The sequence below is a fragment of the Macrobrachium rosenbergii genome, unplaced genomic scaffold (assembly GCF_040412425.1).
Source record: "Macrobrachium rosenbergii isolate ZJJX-2024 unplaced genomic scaffold, ASM4041242v1 60, whole genome shotgun sequence".
Lineage (NCBI taxonomy): Eukaryota > Metazoa > Arthropoda > Malacostraca > Decapoda > Palaemonidae > Macrobrachium > Macrobrachium rosenbergii.
The window spans coordinates 1227444-1248230 of record NW_027100732.1 but is presented as its reverse complement, the minus strand read 5'-3'; the positions used below and the strand labels follow the sequence as shown (position 1 = coordinate 1248230).

General features: G+C 43.6%; 1 protein-coding gene across 1 annotated transcript; it reads right to left on the bottom strand.

The window, feature by feature from the left end:
• Positions 1–415: 415 nt before the first annotated feature.
• LOC136838339 (ran-specific GTPase-activating protein-like) lies at positions 416–20441 on the bottom strand. Its single transcript, XM_067103252.1, has 5 exons — positions 20311–20441; positions 18262–18431; positions 14309–14411; positions 13509–13692; positions 416–3913 (listed from the first exon to the last, which is right to left on the bottom strand). Exons 1-5 carry the CDS (start codon positions 20323–20325, stop codon positions 3675–3677), a joined length of 711 nt encoding a protein of 236 aa, XP_066959353.1. The 5' UTR covers positions 20326–20441; the 3' UTR covers positions 416–3674.
• Positions 20442–20787: the final 346 nt, after the last annotated feature.

The window sequence follows — 20787 nt, the reverse complement described above, 5'->3', positions numbered from 1 at the left end:
ATATAAATATATATAATTATATATATATATTATATATTTTTTTATATATATATATTACTCTAAATCCAGTTATATATACTTACAAGGCTGTTCAACTCCTCTCTCTCTCTCTATCGTTCTCTCTTTTCGATAAATATTTTATCATATTTTTTAATAGTTTGACCAATATGACCCCTATATTTTCGGCAGGACCACGAACTTGTCAGTCGCTGACCCATACTTGACCTCTCTCCTTAAGGCCGTACGGAGGTTATTAACTGACCTATACTCGACCTCTCTCCTCAAGGCCGTATGGAGGTTATTACCTGACCTATACTTGACCTCTCTCCTCAAGGCCGTACGGAGGTCACGACCTGACCTGCACTCGACCTCTCTCCCCAAAAGTGTACAAAGGTCGCAAATGAAACGCGCCATGGATGTTTATTGTTTCATTATTATTTCAAATTTAAGAGACAAAAAAAAAAAATTATACAGAAAATAATAATAATAATAATAATAGTAATAGTAATTCTGCATCACAGATTCTTCTTTTGTTTTTTGTTTTTTTGTATTACAAAGCTTCATGCGCAAGATTTGTCACCAAAAGTTTCTTCTTCTTCTTCTTCTTCTTCTTTTGCCGGATACGGCGGCGACACAGATCACACACATACTCGCTCTCTCTCTCTCTCTCTCTCCCTAAAAATTCTTAAGCTACTACGCAGTCACATAGAGCAGTGGCGGGCCGTGCCGCTTTCCGGGGCTCAGGAAGAGGGGGTGGGATTCGGAGAACGCTCGGAAACGCTCCTGCGGAACGGAGACTCGGGTCTGGGACTCGGACCGAAACGAAGATCCGGTCTAGAGTTCGTACCAAAACGAAGATCCGGTCTCTAGTTCGTACCAAAACAAAGATCCAGTCTAGAGTTCGTACCAAAATAAAGACCCAGTCTTGTACTCGTACCAAAATGAAGATCCGGTCTAGAGTTCGTACCAAAACGAAGAACAAGTTTAGAGTTTATACCAAAATGAAGAACAAGTTTAAGAGTTCGTACCAAAACAAAGACTCAATCCCGAGTTCGTGTCAAAACAAAGACTCGGCCTAGAGTTCGTACCAAACGGGAGACCCAGTCTCCAAAACTCGTGAGAGATCGGAGACAGGGTCTCAGACAAGGTGACCCAAGTCCCCGTTTCCAAAAACCTAACACAGTCTCCTCCTCGGAACTCAAATCATAATACGGTTAAAAGTGGAATGACTTGAAAAAGCTGCAACTCAAAAAAAGAAGGGTTAACAGGGAGGTCTTTCCCCGTTTGGCCAGAGAACGAAGGACGCAGCTGCGAAGTTCCGGCAGCGGTCCACCCCGGGAGACTTTATAAAATGTCAAGATTTCAACTTACATTCCGAAAAGGGAGTAAATTTCCAGGACTCCTTTTTTATAAAGTGTCAAATTTCAACTTGCATTCTGAAAAGGGATTAACTACGAGGGGTCGGACCATTCAAAAAACCTTACGAAAACTGCGACTCAACACTCGGAACATCAAACGTGATTAAAACTTTAAAAGACACATTTCTCCTCGCAAAACGAAGACCTAAAAACAACACTGCGACGACTCTCGTTACGTTAAAACTAAGCTGTGCTTCGACGCACCTTCCATCCACGTAAATGGGCACAGCCCACGCGTCTCAATTCACAAAATGTGGGAAAGAATCCCAGCAGACATTTCTCATTTCTCCCACACTTGGACAAAAAGATCTAGGCCCTTACACAAACCCCGATCTCCGACAAAAAGATTTAAGGACCCACACAAACCGTCGTGAAGAATCGGGGCGCAGACTCCGCACCGCTCGACGGCGCCGCGCCCAGACCAAAGCTTGCGCTGTTCATTCGCTGGCCCCCTCCTGCCCTTCACGCGCTCCGAACAAACGCACTCACAAACCGACCTTCTGGTCGTGCGCGAACGTCCCAAACACAAAACGGGAATGGAAAACTTTGATCGTTTCGACTCGTGACAACCGACCGAACGCCTCCGAAGACTCTCAACACGCAAGGGGAACGAACGAGAGACCTTCCCGACACAACCATCCACACCCCGGGCCCTCCCAAGCCGACGCGGAAGTATACGTCGGCAGCCACCTACCGCTACGCTCCATCACACAGGCCAATAATGAGTCGTTCACCGACGACGGTACATGGTAAAAAACACCCTTTACATACAATATACTCTATAATATATATAATGTATATATTTATACTCCTTAGTACCTAGCACTTCCGCATCAGTACTAGCGCGGCAGGAGGAGCCGTCTCGAAGAGGGGAGTGGACAAAGACAGTGGTGCTCAAATTCAGGCCCCCTTCGAAACCACTCCTCGGCCGCCAAAAAAAAGAAAAATCAGAACGAAAAATAATGTGTAAAAACTCAACGAACTTGTCTCAAAGGCACGTACAGGACATTTTTCTTTTCTTCGTACACTTCACATTGAAACTACTAACTAAAATTACAAGGAATCTGAATGAAATCAGTACAATGATGGGTGATGGATAGATGCCGTTGGAACAGTGCAATGCAATGCCTTACAACTTATATAAAGATGAACAAAAAGACTTACAAATTTTGGTCAGAGCGTGACTTAGAAACCTCCTCCCCACCGAAAAAGTGTCTCGGCGTCCAGCACCCACGGCGACCTTCAGGAGTGACGACAAACTTACGAGCTCCCTGGAGCGACCGTGCTGAAAATTACAACCTTCCTTAAGTGATAACAGACCCACTACACAAAGCTATGATCTTCCGGAAGCGATGACATGCCCACTTCAGAAACTTGCGAGCTTCGTGAGTGGTATAACATACCCACTACACGAAACAATTGCCGTTAAACACCCTCCTCTGGTCTTGGGTCGTTATTTCTCGACCAAAATGTCCCTTTCAACGTTGGAACGTCATGCTTCTGTGCCAGGAAGATCGAAGATCGAAGCCTCTGAATCACGCCAACTAATTCCAAAGTCTAACTTCTTTACCAGGAAGATCGAAGATCAAAGCCTCCAAATCACGCCAACTAATCCCAAAGTCCAACTTCTGTACCAGGAAGATCGAAGATCGAAGCTTCCAAACCACACCAACCAACTCCAAAGTCTAACTTCTGTTCCAGGGAGCTCGAAGATCGAAGCCTCTGAATCACACTGACCAACTCCAAAGTCAAACTCTACGGTCGCAATTCGCATCCAGGCCAACCAGGGAATCGATCGCCTTTACGCAATCCGCGGGGCCAGGCCTCGTACAGACCCCAAGGCACCACTCGCGACAAACCGACAGGATTTCCACGGAGTTGTCGGGACGGTTCCGAGACAAAAAAAATATAAAAGGGTCCCTGCTCGACAATCGACCGTAGCTCCCGAGCCTACGACGTAGGCCGGGCTCAACAACAAGTGCTGGACTCGGCGGGGAGGAAAGCCGACAAAACTAAGACTCACAAAACGAAACGGCCCTCGGCAAAAGACGAACGGAGCGACCGACATGTCGTTGAAGGCATTGGAAAAAGAATCATGATAATAATGCAATAACGCTAAACATTACTCCCCAAGGAATTTTAGGGGTAAGAGGCACCTCCATCTTACCCCCTATAGTACCCCACCCAACACACACACACACACACACACATGCACATCCCCATTCACCCCTCACAGACGAAAGAGGAGAGAGCGAGTCACTCTTTGACGTCTGCGGTGGCGGCGGCGGCGGTCGTCGTCTTTTTGACGTCCAACTTCTCCAGATCTTTGGCGACGGATTCGACGGCTTCTGCCGAGCTCTCTGACGAGGGGCTGCTGGTGCTGCTGGGGGTCGAGTCCTTGCCCTCCTTCTCGGACTCGCCCTCTTTGCTCTTGACCTCTGCGACGGTCACGATGCCTCTCGCCTCGTCGAACTTCTCCTTGAAGAGACGGGCATCTGTGGGAAGAAGGAGGAGACAGAATGAGACGTCGTTTCGATGCAGGACGAAGTCGTGTCCTTAAGAATTAATCGAACATTGTTATTATTATATTCAGAAGACGAGGAACCTTATTCGTACAGAACAAGCCCACCAAAGGGGCCACTGACCTGAAATTCGAGCTTCCAAAGATTATTATTATTATTATTATTCAGTAGATGAAACCTATTCATATGTTATTAAAAATGAAAAAATAAATTAATAAACTGATAAAAATGGATTACAATGAAGGAGGAATCGTATTAGTGTAGCAATGCATCTTCGATCGAACTTCGAATCGCGTACGAGATTCTACAAGTCACGTCTTTGTTGCCCGACCGCGAGCGAAATCGAGTGGGGGACCTCACGAACTAGTGTCACGCCTTCGAATCAAATCTGAGAGGCGATAATTCGTGCAGGGGTGGAAATAAACTAAGGGAGTAATAGATAAATAGGATATAGAATTCACAACTAAGGCCAAGCCCTGGGTCCTACGTAGTCATTCAGCGCTGAAACGGAAAAGGTTTGAGAGGTTCAACAGGAGGAATACCTCAGAGCAGTTGCACTACGAACCAACTTTCAGGAGAGGGTGGACAGCAAGGTGGGAGAAGGAGAATATGAACGGAGGTACAGTAAAATGAACGAAAGGCGTTGTAGCTAGGGGTGTGGACACTGCAAAAGAACCTTCGTAATAATGCCTACAGTGTGAGCAGTTACTGCCGCAGTGTGGGGTCTGCGGTGGGAGGCCGAGACCAACGTTCTTTGGAAGCTTGAATTGCAAGTCAGTGTGAATAGGTTTCATCTACTGAAATAATATATTTATTATTATTTTTAAGTCAAACTTCTTCGAAGTTCCAGAGGTCCTTTATTCCTCATGCTGTTAGACTGTGGACATGCAATTAAAACCCAAAAGTTCAAGCAACGATGCCAGGTTTCGTTTTCCGATGCGCCTACGAAACCCCTTCGTTAAATCGGCTGTCAATCCTAAATTATTTATTATTATTATTATTTAGAAGATGGACCCCTAATCATAAGGAACGAGCCCACAAAAGGGCCGTCGACCTGAAATTCAAACTACCAAAGAACGCGGCGTTCGTCTGAAACAAACTACAAACGAGATCACTTACTATTAAAGAAAATAAAGTAAGATAAAAAATAAAGACAAATCAATAAAGATAAAACTAAGATAAAATATTCAAATACAAAGCAAATTACTCTAAGGTGGTGAATAAACGCATCTTCGCTTGAACTATCCCACAGTCCAACAGTACGAGGAATCAAGGGCCTCCGGAACTTCGGGGAAGCCCGACATCAAAGTATATTTATACGTAAATAATCATTAAAATCTTTTTAGAAAGTATTTTTTAAAGGACTTGCAGCTAAGATTCACCACTCGAAAGCTCACGTGCACTTTGCAATAAGTTGCAATAAGGTTTCTCAAACTGCCGAAGAAATTATCGAACTTTTGTAGAACCTAATTTATAGAACAAATTAAGCTTGTATGTAACGTAGTCCACATATGGTTTAATGAATAATATAGACTTTAGAATAGAATATAGAATTTGGGCCAAAGGCTTATAAGCGCTTATGCAGTTGCAATCTGGAACAATTGTTAAATTGCTAGACGGGGTGGAAAGTCTGATGGAAGAAAGAGAATATGGAAGGAGGTACAGTAAAATGAACTAATGAGGTCGTAGCAACTAGGGGCTATGGAAAGGACGCTTTCGAAGACCCTAAGTAATGCCTACAGTGCTTAAATTAGATTTTAATCGATAAAACGAGGAAGAATGAGTTGAAACGGTACGGCCTAACGACAGACGGAACGGTTACTTCAGCTGCAAGAATAAATAAATAAAAGATAGTAGGCTACGGACATCGCAACTTTAGCCGAGACGAAACCCAGAACTTGAAAAAACCTCGTATTATTATTATTCCGGCGATGAACCCTATTCACACGGAACTAACCCACCAAAAGGGGCGACTGACTTAAATCGAAAAACGGCGAGTTATTGAAAGCGTTAGACAAGCTACTTAACGATAAGATAAATCAGCCAAATTGGGATCGAACGGCCATTCTCAGATTGACACACGGGCAGACTTGAACTTTTAAAACAAACTATTCTCCCTTATGCAAGAATTTCAAGAATTCAAAGCATCTAGATTGCAAGTTCTGGGGACTTACGATGAAGTTATTCAGCGCCGAAACGGAAGTTGAGAGTAAAAGGTTCGAAAGGTGTAACAGGAGGGGAATCTTTTGCAGTTGCACAATGAATCAATTGTTAAGAGAGGATTCAGAGTAAGATGGAAGACTGAGAATATGCAAGGAGGTACAGTAAAACGAATGAAACAGGTTGTAGCAGCTGGGGGCTGAAAGGAAATTGCACAGAGCCTTAAGTAACGCCTACAGTGAAAGCACGAGGCGCACTGGAGGCAATAAAACCGAGAATTCCATCACAGGAGTTTCGGCACTTGGGAAAAGTGGGTCCCGGAAGGAACAGGGTGATTTTGGTAATAATTACATTCAAAGGAAGATTTTAACTATGTTAGGGGGACCTAAAACTTGAAAGCTGTCTATAAATATTGGTTGATGGAGTTTAATCATATTAATTTATTATTATCATTATTCAGAGGATGAAGATGAACCCTATTCGTACGGAACGACCCCACCAAAGGGGGCCATCGACTGGAAATTCCAGAAGCTTCCAGAGAATATTAAGGAGTCCATTCGGGAGAAGTAACAGAAGGTAAAATGGGAAGTACATTAAGAGATCAGTTACTGGAAACAGATAAATTTGAATTGAATAAATTTAAGCCAAATCCCACGCACTGGGACCTATCAGGTCGTTCGGCGCCGAGACGGAAATCGAGGGCGGAGAGGTTCGAAATGTTTAACAGGAGGGGAACCTATTGCAGTTATAGGAAGGAAAGGGATTGAGGAGACATTGCAAATACCCACAAATAACGCCTACGGTGAACCACATGAGGTGAACTAAAAGCAAACCTCCTACAGGGCTTTGGACGGAGAAAAGAACATTTAATATCGCCGTCGCAGAAGTTTCTCGGAGGCTGCAACGGGGCAGATGTGTGTGTCCTGGAAGGGATGGGGGTAATTTTAGTCAAATCATTCACAAGAAAATAGCTACTATGTGTGTTACAGCCCTCTGATCATTTGAGAGGAGTTGGAGGAAGTTTGGCGGGAATTTATGTCAAAAGAAAGGTCGCTGTCAATGGTCAAGTTGTATAGAAATGTTGTTGATAAGATTTAATCATTATTATCATTATTATTCAGAGATTAAAGAACCCTGTTCATAAGGAACGACCCCACCAAAGAGGCCACTGACTTGAAATTCGCAAAGCTTCCAAAGAATATTCAGGAGTCCATTCGGAAGAAGTATCAGAAGGTTATGAGATATACAGAGAGAGAGAGCAGTTATTAGATAAACAGACAAATTAACATATAAATAAATAAAAACGTAACGAAATATCAAAACACAAGCTGAACTGCAATAGGGTAGTAATGTATTGCGCCTTCACTCGTAGACGAAGCCTGGTGAGGTCACAAACTGAAAATAGATGAGTTATTGAAGGCGTTCGACAACCTACTTAACGATAACGCAAGATAAATCAGCCAAATTAGGATCCAACGGCCATTCTCAGATTGACACACGGGCAGACTCGAACTTTTAAGACAAACTATTCTCCCTTATACAAGAATTTCAAGAATTCAAAGCATCTAGATTGCAAGCTCTGGGGACTTACGATGAAGTCATTCAGCGCCGAAACGGAAGTTGAGAGTAAAAGGTTCGAAAGGTGTAACAGAAGAAGAATCTTTTGCAGTTGCACAATGAATCAATTGTTAGGAGAGGGTTCAGAGTAAGATGGAAGGCTGAGAATATGCAAGGAGGTACAGTAAATCAAATGAAACGGGTTGTAGCAGCTTGGGGCTGAAAGGACAATGCACAGAGCCTTAAGTAACGCCTACAGTGAAAGCACGAGGCGCACTGGAGGCAATAAAACCGAGAATTCCATCACAGGAGTTTCGGCACTTGGGAAAAGTGGGTCCTGGAAGGAACAGGGTGATTTTGGTAATAATTACATTCGAAGGAAGATTTTAACTAATGTTAGAGGGACCTAAAACTCGAAAGCTGTCTATAAATATTGGTCGCTGGAGTTTAATTATATTAATTTATTAACATTATTTAGAGGATGAAGATGAACCCTATTCGTACGGAGCGACCCCACCAAAGGGGGCCATCGACTGGAAATTCCAGAAGCTTCCAAATTAACAAATCAATATATAAAAATGCGAGTAAAATATTAAAATACAAAGAGAACTGGCAAGGTTTCAGAATCAAAGGCGGCAGACGGCATTCGCTCGTTATTTCGAGACTTTTTCGCTGAAAGTCGTTCTCTCAGGAGTTCAAAACGAGACAAACTTCAGGAATAAAATTTTGCTTGAGTTTTTATTTATTTATATTTGTTAATTTATCTGGTTTTCTAATGACTTGTCTCATCTTTCTGTACTCCCAATTTTTACCTTCCGTTATTCCTTTCGAACGAACGCCTTAATATTCTTCGGAAGCTTCTCGAATTTTAAGTCGGTGGGGTTCCACACGAATAGGGTTCGTCACCTGGATAATAATAATAATATAATAATAATGATGATGTTCACAGCCCTATACTGGACGACGCCATTTCAGCGAGACAAGTACAAGATTCGATTAGCACTTTAAGAGTCCAAAAAAGATCTGGACCGCATGGCCTTTTCAAGAAAGGTGCCCCACGGACCCCAGTACCTGTCGAGAGACGGAAATAACGTCCGCACTCCGAAACTCACATGATATTACTCTAGAAAGAAGTCTTTAACCTCTTCCCGCTCAACCCCGTGTATTCTCGGGTTTAAGATAACCGTCATATTTCAGTAAGCCCGAGTATACTCGAAATTCTGTTATCGCTTTCCTAGCAACTCCCAGTAAACTCGGCTGTTGTTTATACTAGTCTCCCACTATAGAAAGCTTTTTTCTATGCATTAAGGGCCTTTTTTTTTTTAGAAAATTGTAGCTACCTTTGGCGCCAGTTGGCCATTGGAGACGCGTCCTTTCATCAGGCAGGATTTCCATTGTTTTTCCGGGATTTTCTTTTATTATTATTGATATAACTATCATGAGTAGTGAGAGTGACAGTGATACAGAGTATTATGATGGAATGGACGATTCAGGGAGCGAAAGTGATGGCGATATGACGTCAGAATACTCTGATACTTCAGATGAAGATGACGACGATAATGTTCCTGATAACCAAGGCTGGCAAAGAATAACAATTTCGGATGATAAACCACCCTCTCCTCCACAGCCTGCATTTCCCTTTATTGGTGATAATATAATTCATCATGTATATAATACTGAAGATGATGAAGAAAATACATATATTCAGTATTTTGAGTCATTTCTTGATGACAACATTTTAGACATTATTGTCACAGAGACGAACAGGAATGCTGAACAAAAGTCGAGTGGAAAATCAGAAACAGAGAAAAAGAAATGAGGATTTTCCTACTGGTCTAAGATGCCTTTGTTACATACACCAATTTTTGCTAAAATTATGCCATACCGCAGATTTTGCAAAATAAAACAGTATTTGCATCTGTCAAATAATGAGGATTTTGACCCTGCCACTCCTCCTTGCCCAAAGCTCAACAAAATCTGGAAGTTTTATAATAGCATTGTTAGCAAAATGTAGCTATAGACGAAAGTCTTTTACTTCATAAAGGACGTCTTGGTTGGGTACAATATTTGCCACTAAAGAGAGCTAGATTTGGGATAAAATATTTCATGTGTGAATCAGAATCAGGATATGTTTGGAATTTTGTCATTTATACAGGTCAAGGAACAATGTTTGATAATGATTATGAAGACCTTCCAGTGTCTTCAAAAATTGTTATGACGCTGATGAAGCCATTACTGAAAAAAGGCTACTGCCTTACAATGGATAATTATTATAACTCTCCCCAATTAGCAGATTTACTGACAGAAAATGAAACAGATGTGTATGGCACTGTCCGTGTTAGTAGAGAGGTAATGCCCTCTGGATTGAAACAAGAAAAACTGCAGAAGGGCGGTATAGTGGCTTACAAAAGAAGAAAAGTAACAGCAATAAAATGGAAGGATAAGAAAGTGATCGACGAGACGATAAAAAAGTACCATACACCTGTGACGTCATCGAAAGTAGGACGACCAAGTAGCGTACCTCACCCTCTTCGTCTTACAGAAGAGAAAAGTAACCCCACAAGACAATGTGTAGTTTGTAGCAGAAAGCGAGATGCAAGTGGAAAAAGGATAAGGAAGGAAAGCAGATACTGCTGTTTAGTGTGTGATGTAGCACTGTGTATAACTCCTTGCTTTAGGATATATCACACGAAGGATAACTTTTAGGAAAAGATGAAAGAATTTATTTTATCTTATGTTCTGTACAGGAGTAAATACATTTCTATTATTCATTATGATGAAGGTAAAACCTTTCATTTCAATTTGTCCTTTTCTATTACTTTTTCATAAAGGCAAGAATCTTTTTCTTCTTGTGATACTGAAACCTATTGAAAGTATCATATTTTTGGCATCATATTTTTTTCATAAATGCAAGATTTTTTTTTTTTTTTTTGTAATAAAAATTTGCTCCTTTTATTTTCTTTTGAAGATCAGTTATGTTATAAAGTTTTACATTTATCATGTGTAATTATTTTGTTGTTATATTGAAGAATTATGAAAGAATAAAAATATAGAAGAAAATGCAATAAATATATTCTTTATTTGTTATTTTCCTTGTTTTTCATAATTTCCGAGAAAACTCGGCCTTGAGAAGTTATGTAATAGTTGAAGACTATCCTGACAAAAAAATAATTTTTTTTAAAGAAATATTCGAGGTGATTTATCACTTTAGCATATACTTTAGAAATAAACAATGAAAAAATATGCTTCATAAAGACTGGAAGTTGGGATAAAAAATGTGAGAGGGAAGGGGTTAAAGCTATCTTGAAAAACTGAATTAGACTATAGAATTTAGACCCACGACCAAGCCAAGCTGACAGCCGCGATGAGGAATCAAGAGGTTTGAGAGGCCTAAAGAACAGAAAGTATAACGGAAGAAAGAGAATATGACCAGAGGTACAGGAAATGTATCGGAAGTTCGTCTTGGCATCTCACTTGCCCCAATCCTAGCCGATCCAACAACCAAATCTGTTTTGCATTCGGTACCCTGAACTAAACCTGTTTTCCAGCCTGTACCTGCCCAAGGCCGCGCCCTTCCCTTCGTTTTTCGCCGGGACCTTTCGACCGAGTCGCTCCCTTAATTTTTCCGAAGAGCTTCCTAGGACGTTCCCGCCGTAATTCCCTGCTTCTTATCGAGTGGGAATTTCTCGAATCTCCTGCGTAAACCTCCACCGCTTTCGTAAATCTACCGTCGACCAACGGCGCTCTAGACAATCGTATTTTACCCCAAAACTAAAATTTGTATTGCCTTAACTCCTCCGCAACATTTGGTGTAAGAAAAATATATATAAAAGACCGTTAAGGTATTCAGGGTACGGAACAAATGGGTCTTTCCCAGACCGACCCCAACAAAGTTCAGGGGTCGTTATCCAGGGCTAATATTTTTTGGAGGTCATAATCTTTATGATATTTAATCTCTTACGATTTTACGGTCATCCCCAACGGGCTTGTACTAAACACGCAGGAAAGGTGGGTACATACCAGGTTAAAACCCCAGGGGGTCACTTTCTGGGAAAGATCCAATCTGACTGTACAGTACTTAACTGTATTGCTTTGGTTAAAGACCCTTTAACTGTATAAAACTGTATTTTCTTGCCCGTCAAATTCTAAATAAGAAGAGATGCTGCGTTTAGATTCGATTAGCTGACTGGAATGAAATGGATTATAAAATCTAGGTCACAATTAGCTGACTGGAATGGAATGGATTATAGAAAGGTTTGAAAGGTGTAAAAGAGAAAAAAAAAAAACCTGTTTTGCCACAACAACTGTTCAGAGAGGGTTCAGGAAAGTCCGACGGACGAGGGAGGACATGAACGGAGGTGCAGTAAAAGGGATGGAAGAGGTTGCAGCTAGAACCTTAAGTAATGCTTACAGTTCACATAGTGAGGTGTACTGACAGCGCTGAAAAAAAAAAAGCAAGCATAATTAATGACATGAGGAAGAGAGAGAGAGAGAGAGAGAGAGAGAGAGAGAGAGAGAGAGAGAGAGAGAATTTCGGCACAAACACAAATGACAGATACCCACTGTGGCCAACCTATCTAGGCAACGGAATTATGAACACCAACTTTACACGAAAAAGCGTCGGAACATCGACGTCAAAGCACGGAAGAATATTTGCAAATTTCATTCGTTTTCGGCTAAATAAACGACAGCCCCATTTTACGCGAGATTATAGGTCTGGTTTAACGGTGCCAAATCACGGTGGACCTCGAACACGAAGCTGGCGAATAAAATACACTTGGGGACTCTCGAAAACTACCTTAACAGACTGCAATGCCCCCCCCAACAACCCCACACAGAAAATCCCCGTCTCTGCCTTGCATCGAAGTCTGTCCGGGCATCTCGCTTGCCCGAACCCTAACTGATCCAACGACCGAACCTGCGAACCAAACGCTTCCAACGCTTCACGTCCGACACCCTAAACTAATCCTGTTTTCCGGCCGTTTCCTTCGTTTTCGTCGAGATCTTCCAACCGAGTCGTTTCCCTAATTTTTTCGAAGACCTTCCGAGGACGTTCCTGCCTTAAATCTAGGGTCCTTATCGAGTGGGCACTTCTCGAATCTCGTGTGTAAATCTCCACTATCCTAAACTAAAAGTTGTATTGCCTCAACTCCTTTGCAACATTTGGTATAAGAAAAATATATATAAAAGACCGTTAAGGCATTCAGGGTACGGAACAAATGGGTCTTTCCCAGACCGACCCCAACAAAGTTCAGGGGTCGTTATCCAGGGCTAATATTTCTTGGGGGTCATAATCTTTATGATGTTTAATCTCTTATGTTTTTATGGTCATCCCGAATGGAGTTGTACTAAACATGCAGGAAAGGTGGGTACGTACCGGGTTAAAACCCCAGGGGGTCACTTCCTGGGAAAGATCCAATCTGACTGTACAGTACTTGACTGTATTGCTTTGGTTAAAGACCCTTTAACTGTATAAAACTGTATTTTCTTGCCCGTCAAATTCTAAATAAGAAGAGATGCTGCGTTTAGATTCGATTAGCTGACTGGAATGGAACGGGTTACAGAATCTAGGTAACGATTAGCTGACTGGAATGGAATGGGTTACAGAATCTAGGTCACGATTGGCTGACTGGAATGGAACGGGTTACAGAATCTAAGGTCACGATTAGCTGACTGGAATGGAACGGGTTACAGAATCTAAGGTCACGATTAGCTGACGGGAATGGAATGGATTATAGAATCGAGAGGAATAAAAAGGACTGAAAGGTGTAACGAGAGAGAGAGAGAGAGAGAGAGAGAGAGAGAGAGAGAGAGAGAGAGAGAGAGAGAGAGAGAGACCCTGTAGACTCACTCTGCGCGTTTGCGAACTTGACGGCGAACAACTCCTGCTTGGGCTCCTCGTCCGCGAAGTCCGCGGGGACCGACCACACCCAGGCCCTATCCGAACCGCAGTTGGGCTTCAGTTCCATGAAAGGCGTGATGTAGTGGTTGGCTCGGATCTTCAGGGTCTTGTCTTGCCGCATGAGGACTCGCACCTGCGGGAGGAGAGTGGATTAGGGGCGGATCACGTACGGAATTTAGGCCAAAGGTCATAGGCACCTATGGGGTCAGAGATCGCAAGTATCGAAGACCCTACATTATATGACCTGAACTCGAGTAGTTTCTAGTTTACGGAGAGATAAATCTTTCAATGTTAACCATATCCTAAGTGTCAAGTGTCAATTTTATACTTAAAATTGATTATGTAAGTGTAAAATACACTTATAACTCTCAAATCTAAACCCAGACGACTCCGTAAGTGTAAAATATACTTATAACTTTCAAATCTAAACCCAGACGACTCTGCGGTAATCTCTGATGACATAAAGAAACCTGTATCTTAATCTCGCTGTAATTCAAAAAATGTTTACGAAGATACGCACCTATTATCTTCCAATGCAAACCAGAGGTGTAAAGTGTATTTAAAAGTGTAAATGCGTAGTGTACTTATAAGCGTAAAGCGTAAAGTACGCTCCTAATCGTCAATGGAAACCCACCGTCCTCTGAAAAGCTTACAAAGGTACACATCTAAAATCATTCAAAGCGAAACCATAGACTTAAAGTGCATTATTAAGCGTAAAGTAGACATCCTAATCGTCGAAGGACACCCACCGTCCTCTTCCTGCCGTGCTTGAGGATCTTGACGTCCCCCGTGCCGCGCTCCTTCCACTCCGCCGGAGTCTCCAGGGTGTTGTAGCGGAAGAGTTTGCACCTCCTGCGGAAAAAGGGGCGAGTCAGTGGTCTGGTGATTAGGTCTCCTAAGGGAAATATAAGTCTCTAAATGTGCGTCTCCTACGGTTAATCGTCTCTAAATGTATGTGTCTTCTACAGGAAATAATGTAAAGGTTACGGAGGTCGTGCCTTCTACAGGAAATGGTCTCTCAACGTACACCTTCCTACAGGAGTTAACGTAGAGGTGGGTACGTCTTCTGCAGGAGATAATGTACGGGAGATCGCACCTTCTGCAGGAAATTATGTACAGAAGGAGGCCATGTCTCCTTCAGGAAACAGTCTCTTAATGTATGCCTTCTACAGGAAATAATCTCTGCCTAAACACCTTTTAGAGAAAGTAATCTGTACGGGATTACGTCCTCTACAAAAAAAATACCTTCTACAGGAAATAATCTCTACCTGAACACCTTTTAGAGAAAGTAATCTGTACGGGATTACGTCTCCTGCAGAAAATCACCTCGAAATCTACGTCCTTCCAAGTCGGCCCTCTGGCTGAGTTTGTCGGCCATCTATAAATTGGTGTACTTTGCATATTATTAATTTATTTTCTAATAACGAACACCTTCATATTCTTTGGAAGCTTAACCCTAGACCTCCAGTGTTTCTCGCCCAACGGGACGAGAAGTAAATTGTATTTTGTCTATTCTCATTAAATTGGTATGTTTTGTGTATCAATGCAATTTTTTTTATCGTGAATCAATGCCGGTTTCAAACGATGCTCGAGAAGTTCCCGCAAACTTACGTAATTGTAAAATGAAGCCGATAAAATGGCCGGAATTAAATGTCGAGCCTTCCAATCGATCGCAGACGTACACAAATACGTGAATGAGTAACCTACGTATATGCAATTTTGGACGTTGTTCTGGAAATTAAAAAAACGCGTGATTTAGGCCAGCTAGGCTCCGTGGACGTTGTCCGGGAAATGAAAATTGAGTACAGATTGATTTGGCAAATTTGGGAAGAGTTGAAGAGTTAGGACCGATTGAGCGACGTAAACTCAACCCTCATAAAACCAGCCATTATTACTTTGTTTCATTTTTATTTTTACATTTTTATCCAAGATAATGACCGCTTTTATTTGTTTCCGAATCACTCGAACAACTACGTATGTTTGCCGTGTGGGTTAGGCTGGTTTTTTCAGGCCGGAAAATTCTGAACGAGAGTTATTCTTTGATCAACGGCTCGTTACCACTGATCGAACGGTAACTCTTTGTGTCTATCACCTAGTAAAGTTTTTTATTTTCGCTTTCGCCTTTATCGATAATTCTCGTTCATTTCAAATTTTAGATAATCGTGACTCCTTCAAGAACGCAACCAAGAATTTTAAAAGCACAAGAAGGTATTTTGAGGGCGCTTGAAGAGATAGCAGCAACTGACGAGGCGGAAGATATTCCAGCCACTAGTAATTACCAAAGTACTGTAGACTGGAAGATGTTTCGGTTAACGCCCAAATATCGGGTGAAATTAGATTTTACAGGTGGTCCCGGTGTAGGGGCACAGAATATTACTCCTTACGAGTGTTTTTTGAAACCGTTTCCCCCTCAGAAACATTTGAACGTGGTCACGGAGACAAATGAATGTGCCGAGACGATCCCGGTACGATTATCGGCGCCCGGTAAAGTAGACGAAATCGGGGCATTTGTCGCTTTGGAAATAACGACGGGTACTGTGAGGAAAGCAACTTTAGCATCACACTTTGCAGACCCTTTTTGGTCATCAAAGACACCAGGTTTTAGCGAGGCGTTCGCTAGAGACAGGCACCGGCTGACACGTGCTTTCTTTTTTGCATTTCGCAGACGACGCCGCACGCAAAAGTGACGGCAGGCTTCATAAGGCGAGGCCAATTCTAAACACTGTTCAAAATCTGCTCTTCCACAGACGAACGTCACGAACGCGATTACCGTAATAAGCCAGTGGATGCCTATCGCTTGCATCAAAAAGCAGCGACGAACAGCGAGGACCCCCAAGTCACAGTCTACCGTGAAAGTGAAATTCACGTTCGAAGTTTACAAAAGATTGGCGCGTTCTTCAGATCACCTCCCAACACCAGTGGATCGGCGTCACCAACTTCAAAGTGCCTTGTTCTCATAAAGTTTTTCAGCTCCTAAGCGCTAAGGATCCATTGTTTTTCAACTTAAAAGACGCAATTCTTTTTGCCTCTTACTTATAAAAGCTTCGAGCTTATAAGTATGGTGCGTTTGAGAGTGCACATGCTTTTTTTTTTAATGTTTGGCGATTTTTTTTTAATTATTCTTCACCAATTTCTTTTTCGTTTTTGTCGACCTGCGTTTATCGATGCCCAAAAAAAAAAGTTGGTTTGGAAAGTAATAATTCCTCGGTTTTATACCTGAAGGCGCGTCATATCAAATAAAAAGCAAGAATTTACTTCAAAAATAAAAAAAGCAGTCCAAAAAATTGTCTTATTTAAAAATTCAGTTTTCAAAATATTTGTTAAGTAATATTACGCGATGAGCAACTTCCTGAAAAAAATTAATCAAGATTTGAGAATAAAAAAGGTAACCTATGGTGCTTAGGTCAGCAGGTCCCCGAACGTCATACGAAAAGCGATTCTCTTTTGTTTTCGCATAATAAAAGCTGTGCTGCGTCAAAGCTAAATTGTAGATTCGCGTCGCCTTTCCGTCGACGCTACGAAACCTCAAAGTGTTTTTTAACGTAAAAGGTACCTTTTTTTCACCGTAGAAAATATAATTTTTGTATCGACTTATCAAGAGATCGTTGCAAAGTTGTTCCAGACGCTTTTAGATTTAGCTTCCCCCCCCCCCCAAAAACGGTGGGTCAAGAACCACGAACGACGCCCACCTGAGGTATTTAGCTTTATTTTTGCTACTTTTTTGACCATTTTTCTCTCAAACTTGGCAATTTATCAGTGCCGTCGTCACCTCTCAAGAGAACTCTGAGGTCATTCAGCGCTGACGCGGAAACTGACAGCAGAAAGGTCCGAAAGGTGTGACGGGAGCCTCGACGAACTCACGCCGTCGCTGTCCCGGGCGAATGCCTCAAGATCTCCCCGGCATTTCCTAACATTCCCGCCGTTATTCCCAATATTCTTAAGCATTCCCATTCCCTGAGAAGCCTTGTAGACAAATGAATTGTCTTAATGTCTACAATTGTCTGATTGGGTGCCGATGTCGTCAGATATGTCAGACATTTAAGGGAGTTGCTTTCCTCGTGAATTAAAATGCCCGGGACGGAGCGTCGCCGCGGAAGAGGAGATCGGCATAAGGTAGACGCCGTTTTGCCGGAAAACTCCCAAATAAAGTTACGGATTTTACCGGCAGTTCTGGTGTAGACGGCACAGAATGCCCGACGCCCTGTGAATGTTTTTGGAACGGTTTCCCTTACGAATATTAGATCGCGTCGTTAAACGGATAAATAAGCCGAGATGACGATGATGATATTACTATTATTATTCAGAAAACGAAGAAGCCTTTTCATATCCACCGACCTGAAATAACGGCCGCCGTTACTTCAAAAATCATTATCCGGGATACCTGAGAGAGAGAGAGAGAGAGAGAGAGAGAGAGAGAGAGAGAGAGCCTCCGAAAACGACCTGTCGTGAAAAATAGAATTTTATAAGACGGCGACCAGGATTTGCATATGTCGGCACCGGCCCAACGTTGCCAAGGGGACAAACCTGTTGAAATACTTCAGAAAAACCCGGGTATTCGATAGATACCCTAATACCCTGTACTGTAAAAGATTCACAGGTCCCCAGAGAGAGAGAGAGAGAGAGAGAGAGAGAGAGAGAGAGAGAGAGAGAGAGAGAGAGAGAGAGAGAGAGAGAGAGAGAGAGAGAGCGCCACCATACTCACAGCTTGACCATCTCGTCCTCCTCCTCCTCGTTCGTCTTGACCTGAATCTCGGGCAGGGACACGACCGGCTCGAAGTAGGGGTCGTGGTCGCCGTCCGCCGGGGGGCCTCCGCCCCCCTCCTCGGAGACTGTGCTCGTGTTGGCGACGGCGGTGGCGCTGTCCGGGTCGGTCTGGAAAAGAGGGAGGTCGTTAGCGTTCGCGGGTCGAATTGAAAAATATATATGTATATATAAGTATACCTTAGTTTAACCAGACCGCCGACCTGATTAACAGCTCTCCCAAGGCGGCATTGGGGGGTCCGAGGGGGTCAAAGCCCCCCCCCCGGCCAGATAAAAGCACAGTGCCCTAAGTTAGGTTAGGAAGGTTAGGTCAGGGGGTGACGCCCTTAAAAAGAGCTCAATCTCCATCTGCGGCACCTTAGGGGGCAGGGGACAGGCTAGGCTAATCGGCACATCCAGGAACTCGGGACCAACGGAGGCGTGAGGCGCCGACGCAGCCGCTGGCCTACCGTAGGGGGACAGTTGGCGGAACTCGGGACCAGTGGCAATAAATTAATAAATACATTAAATATGAGGGGAATTGGGTAGTATGTAGGGTAGGGACATTCAGTGTTATATTGGGGGTCCAGGAGGGGGCAAAGCCCCCCCCGGCTAGGTCAGGACGCAGCTTCTTGAGTTAGATTAGGATTCTATGTCCTGACCTAAATTGGGGCACCATGCCCTGACCTGCTGGGAGGAGGGGGGAGTTTATCCCCCAAGACCTGCTTCCAAGGAGGGGGGGCTTCGCCCCCCAGGACCTCAAAAGTAACCTAACCTTTAAAACAGCGTCATGGCCTGACCTAGCCTAACCAGACCTTACGTTCCTGACCTGACTTAGGGTGTCGTCCCCTGACATGCCCGAGGGAGTTGGAAGGGGGATTTGCCCCCCTGGGGACCCCCCAAATAATCAAATTACTTAACTTTTAATGGATAAAGTGACATAGCCTGACCTAACCTTACCTTCTTAACCTAACTTAGGGCGCCGTGCCTTGACATGTCAGAGGGGGGTGTTTATCCCCCGCCCCAAACCTCTCCCAGGGAGGGGTTTATCCCCCTGACCTGTTCCCATTGAGGGGGCTTTGCCCCCCCCCCAAGACCCTGAAAGTAACCTAGCCATTAATACAGCATCATGCCCTGACCTAACTAGACATTACCTTCGTGACGTGACTTGGGGCATCGTGCCCTGCCCTGGGGGGGGTTTATCCCCCCATGACCTGACCCAGGGGGTAATTTGCCCCCCAAGGACCCCCAAAATAGCCTAACCTTTAATACAGCGTCAAGCCCTGACCCGGCTAGATGTTAGTTTCCTGACCTGACTTGGGGCATCGTGCCCTGGCCTGGGGGGGGGAGGGGGGGCGAAGCCCCCTCAAAAGTGAGACTGAACATTGAATAGGGTTATAGATGAGGAGGAATGATTTTAGGGGGAGAAATTAATTAATAAATAATAATAATAATAATAATAATACGTAAGGCAGCTTAGGGTCGGGACACCCCCGTAACTTGCCCAGACCCGAAAACCACCGTAACGCGTGACGTCACCGCTCACGAATGACGTCACCGACAGGACACCACGTCGGGAACCCCGCCCCCCAGGAAAAAAAGGGGGCAGGGGGGCCAAAACGCCCCCCTAAACAAGACGAATCCGAAATCCCAAGGTCAAGACGGCCCCCTTCCGAGGGGGACGTCCCCATGGCCGTCATATTTGAGCCCTCCCCCCGCCGTTATTTCCCCTCCGTCGGCCTCCCCGCCACCGTCAATCGGTCCCGTTCGCCGACCGCCGTCGTCGGGATGTCGGCAGACGGTCGGTTAAGGGGCGGTCGGCGAATGGCGACCGCCAGTTGGAATCGGCATTCGTACAAGGGCGACTTTTCGCGCCCAAAAACATGTCGGGGAAGGGACGACACACCTCCACATAACCGCCCTTTTCGCCCCTTTGCCCGCCCCCGACGGCCTCCCGGCCGTCGCGGGCGCCTTCCCCGATAAATGCGCCGGGTTTCGGGACGGTCCTCACCTTCTCGGGAGCCATGATCGCGCCGATGAATCCAGATACGTCGCGGGTCTCAGGGTTCGGCGGCCATTAATTGTAAACAAACGGTTGTTGTTGTTGTTGACGTCGGCGCCAACAGATGGCGGGACGGCGCTACGGTACGGTCTGGGTTGACCGTACGGTTCATGGGTAGTGAGACAACTCGCTAAAGTGAGTTTTTTTTACTTAAATGTCATAAATAAGAGGTTTTAAGTATACATAATACATCTAGAATTTAAATAGTAAATATATAGATTATATTCATGTGTACTTAGGCATTTATATGGCTTTAATATATATTTTTTTTTACTTTTCAAAGTCATAGGTAATGAGACAACTTTAACGATCTTACGTGAATTTTTTTAACTTAAATATTATAAATAAGAGGTTTTAAATACACATAATGTATATAAAATTGTAAAAATACACGTATAAATGATTTAGATATATACCGAAATGTGT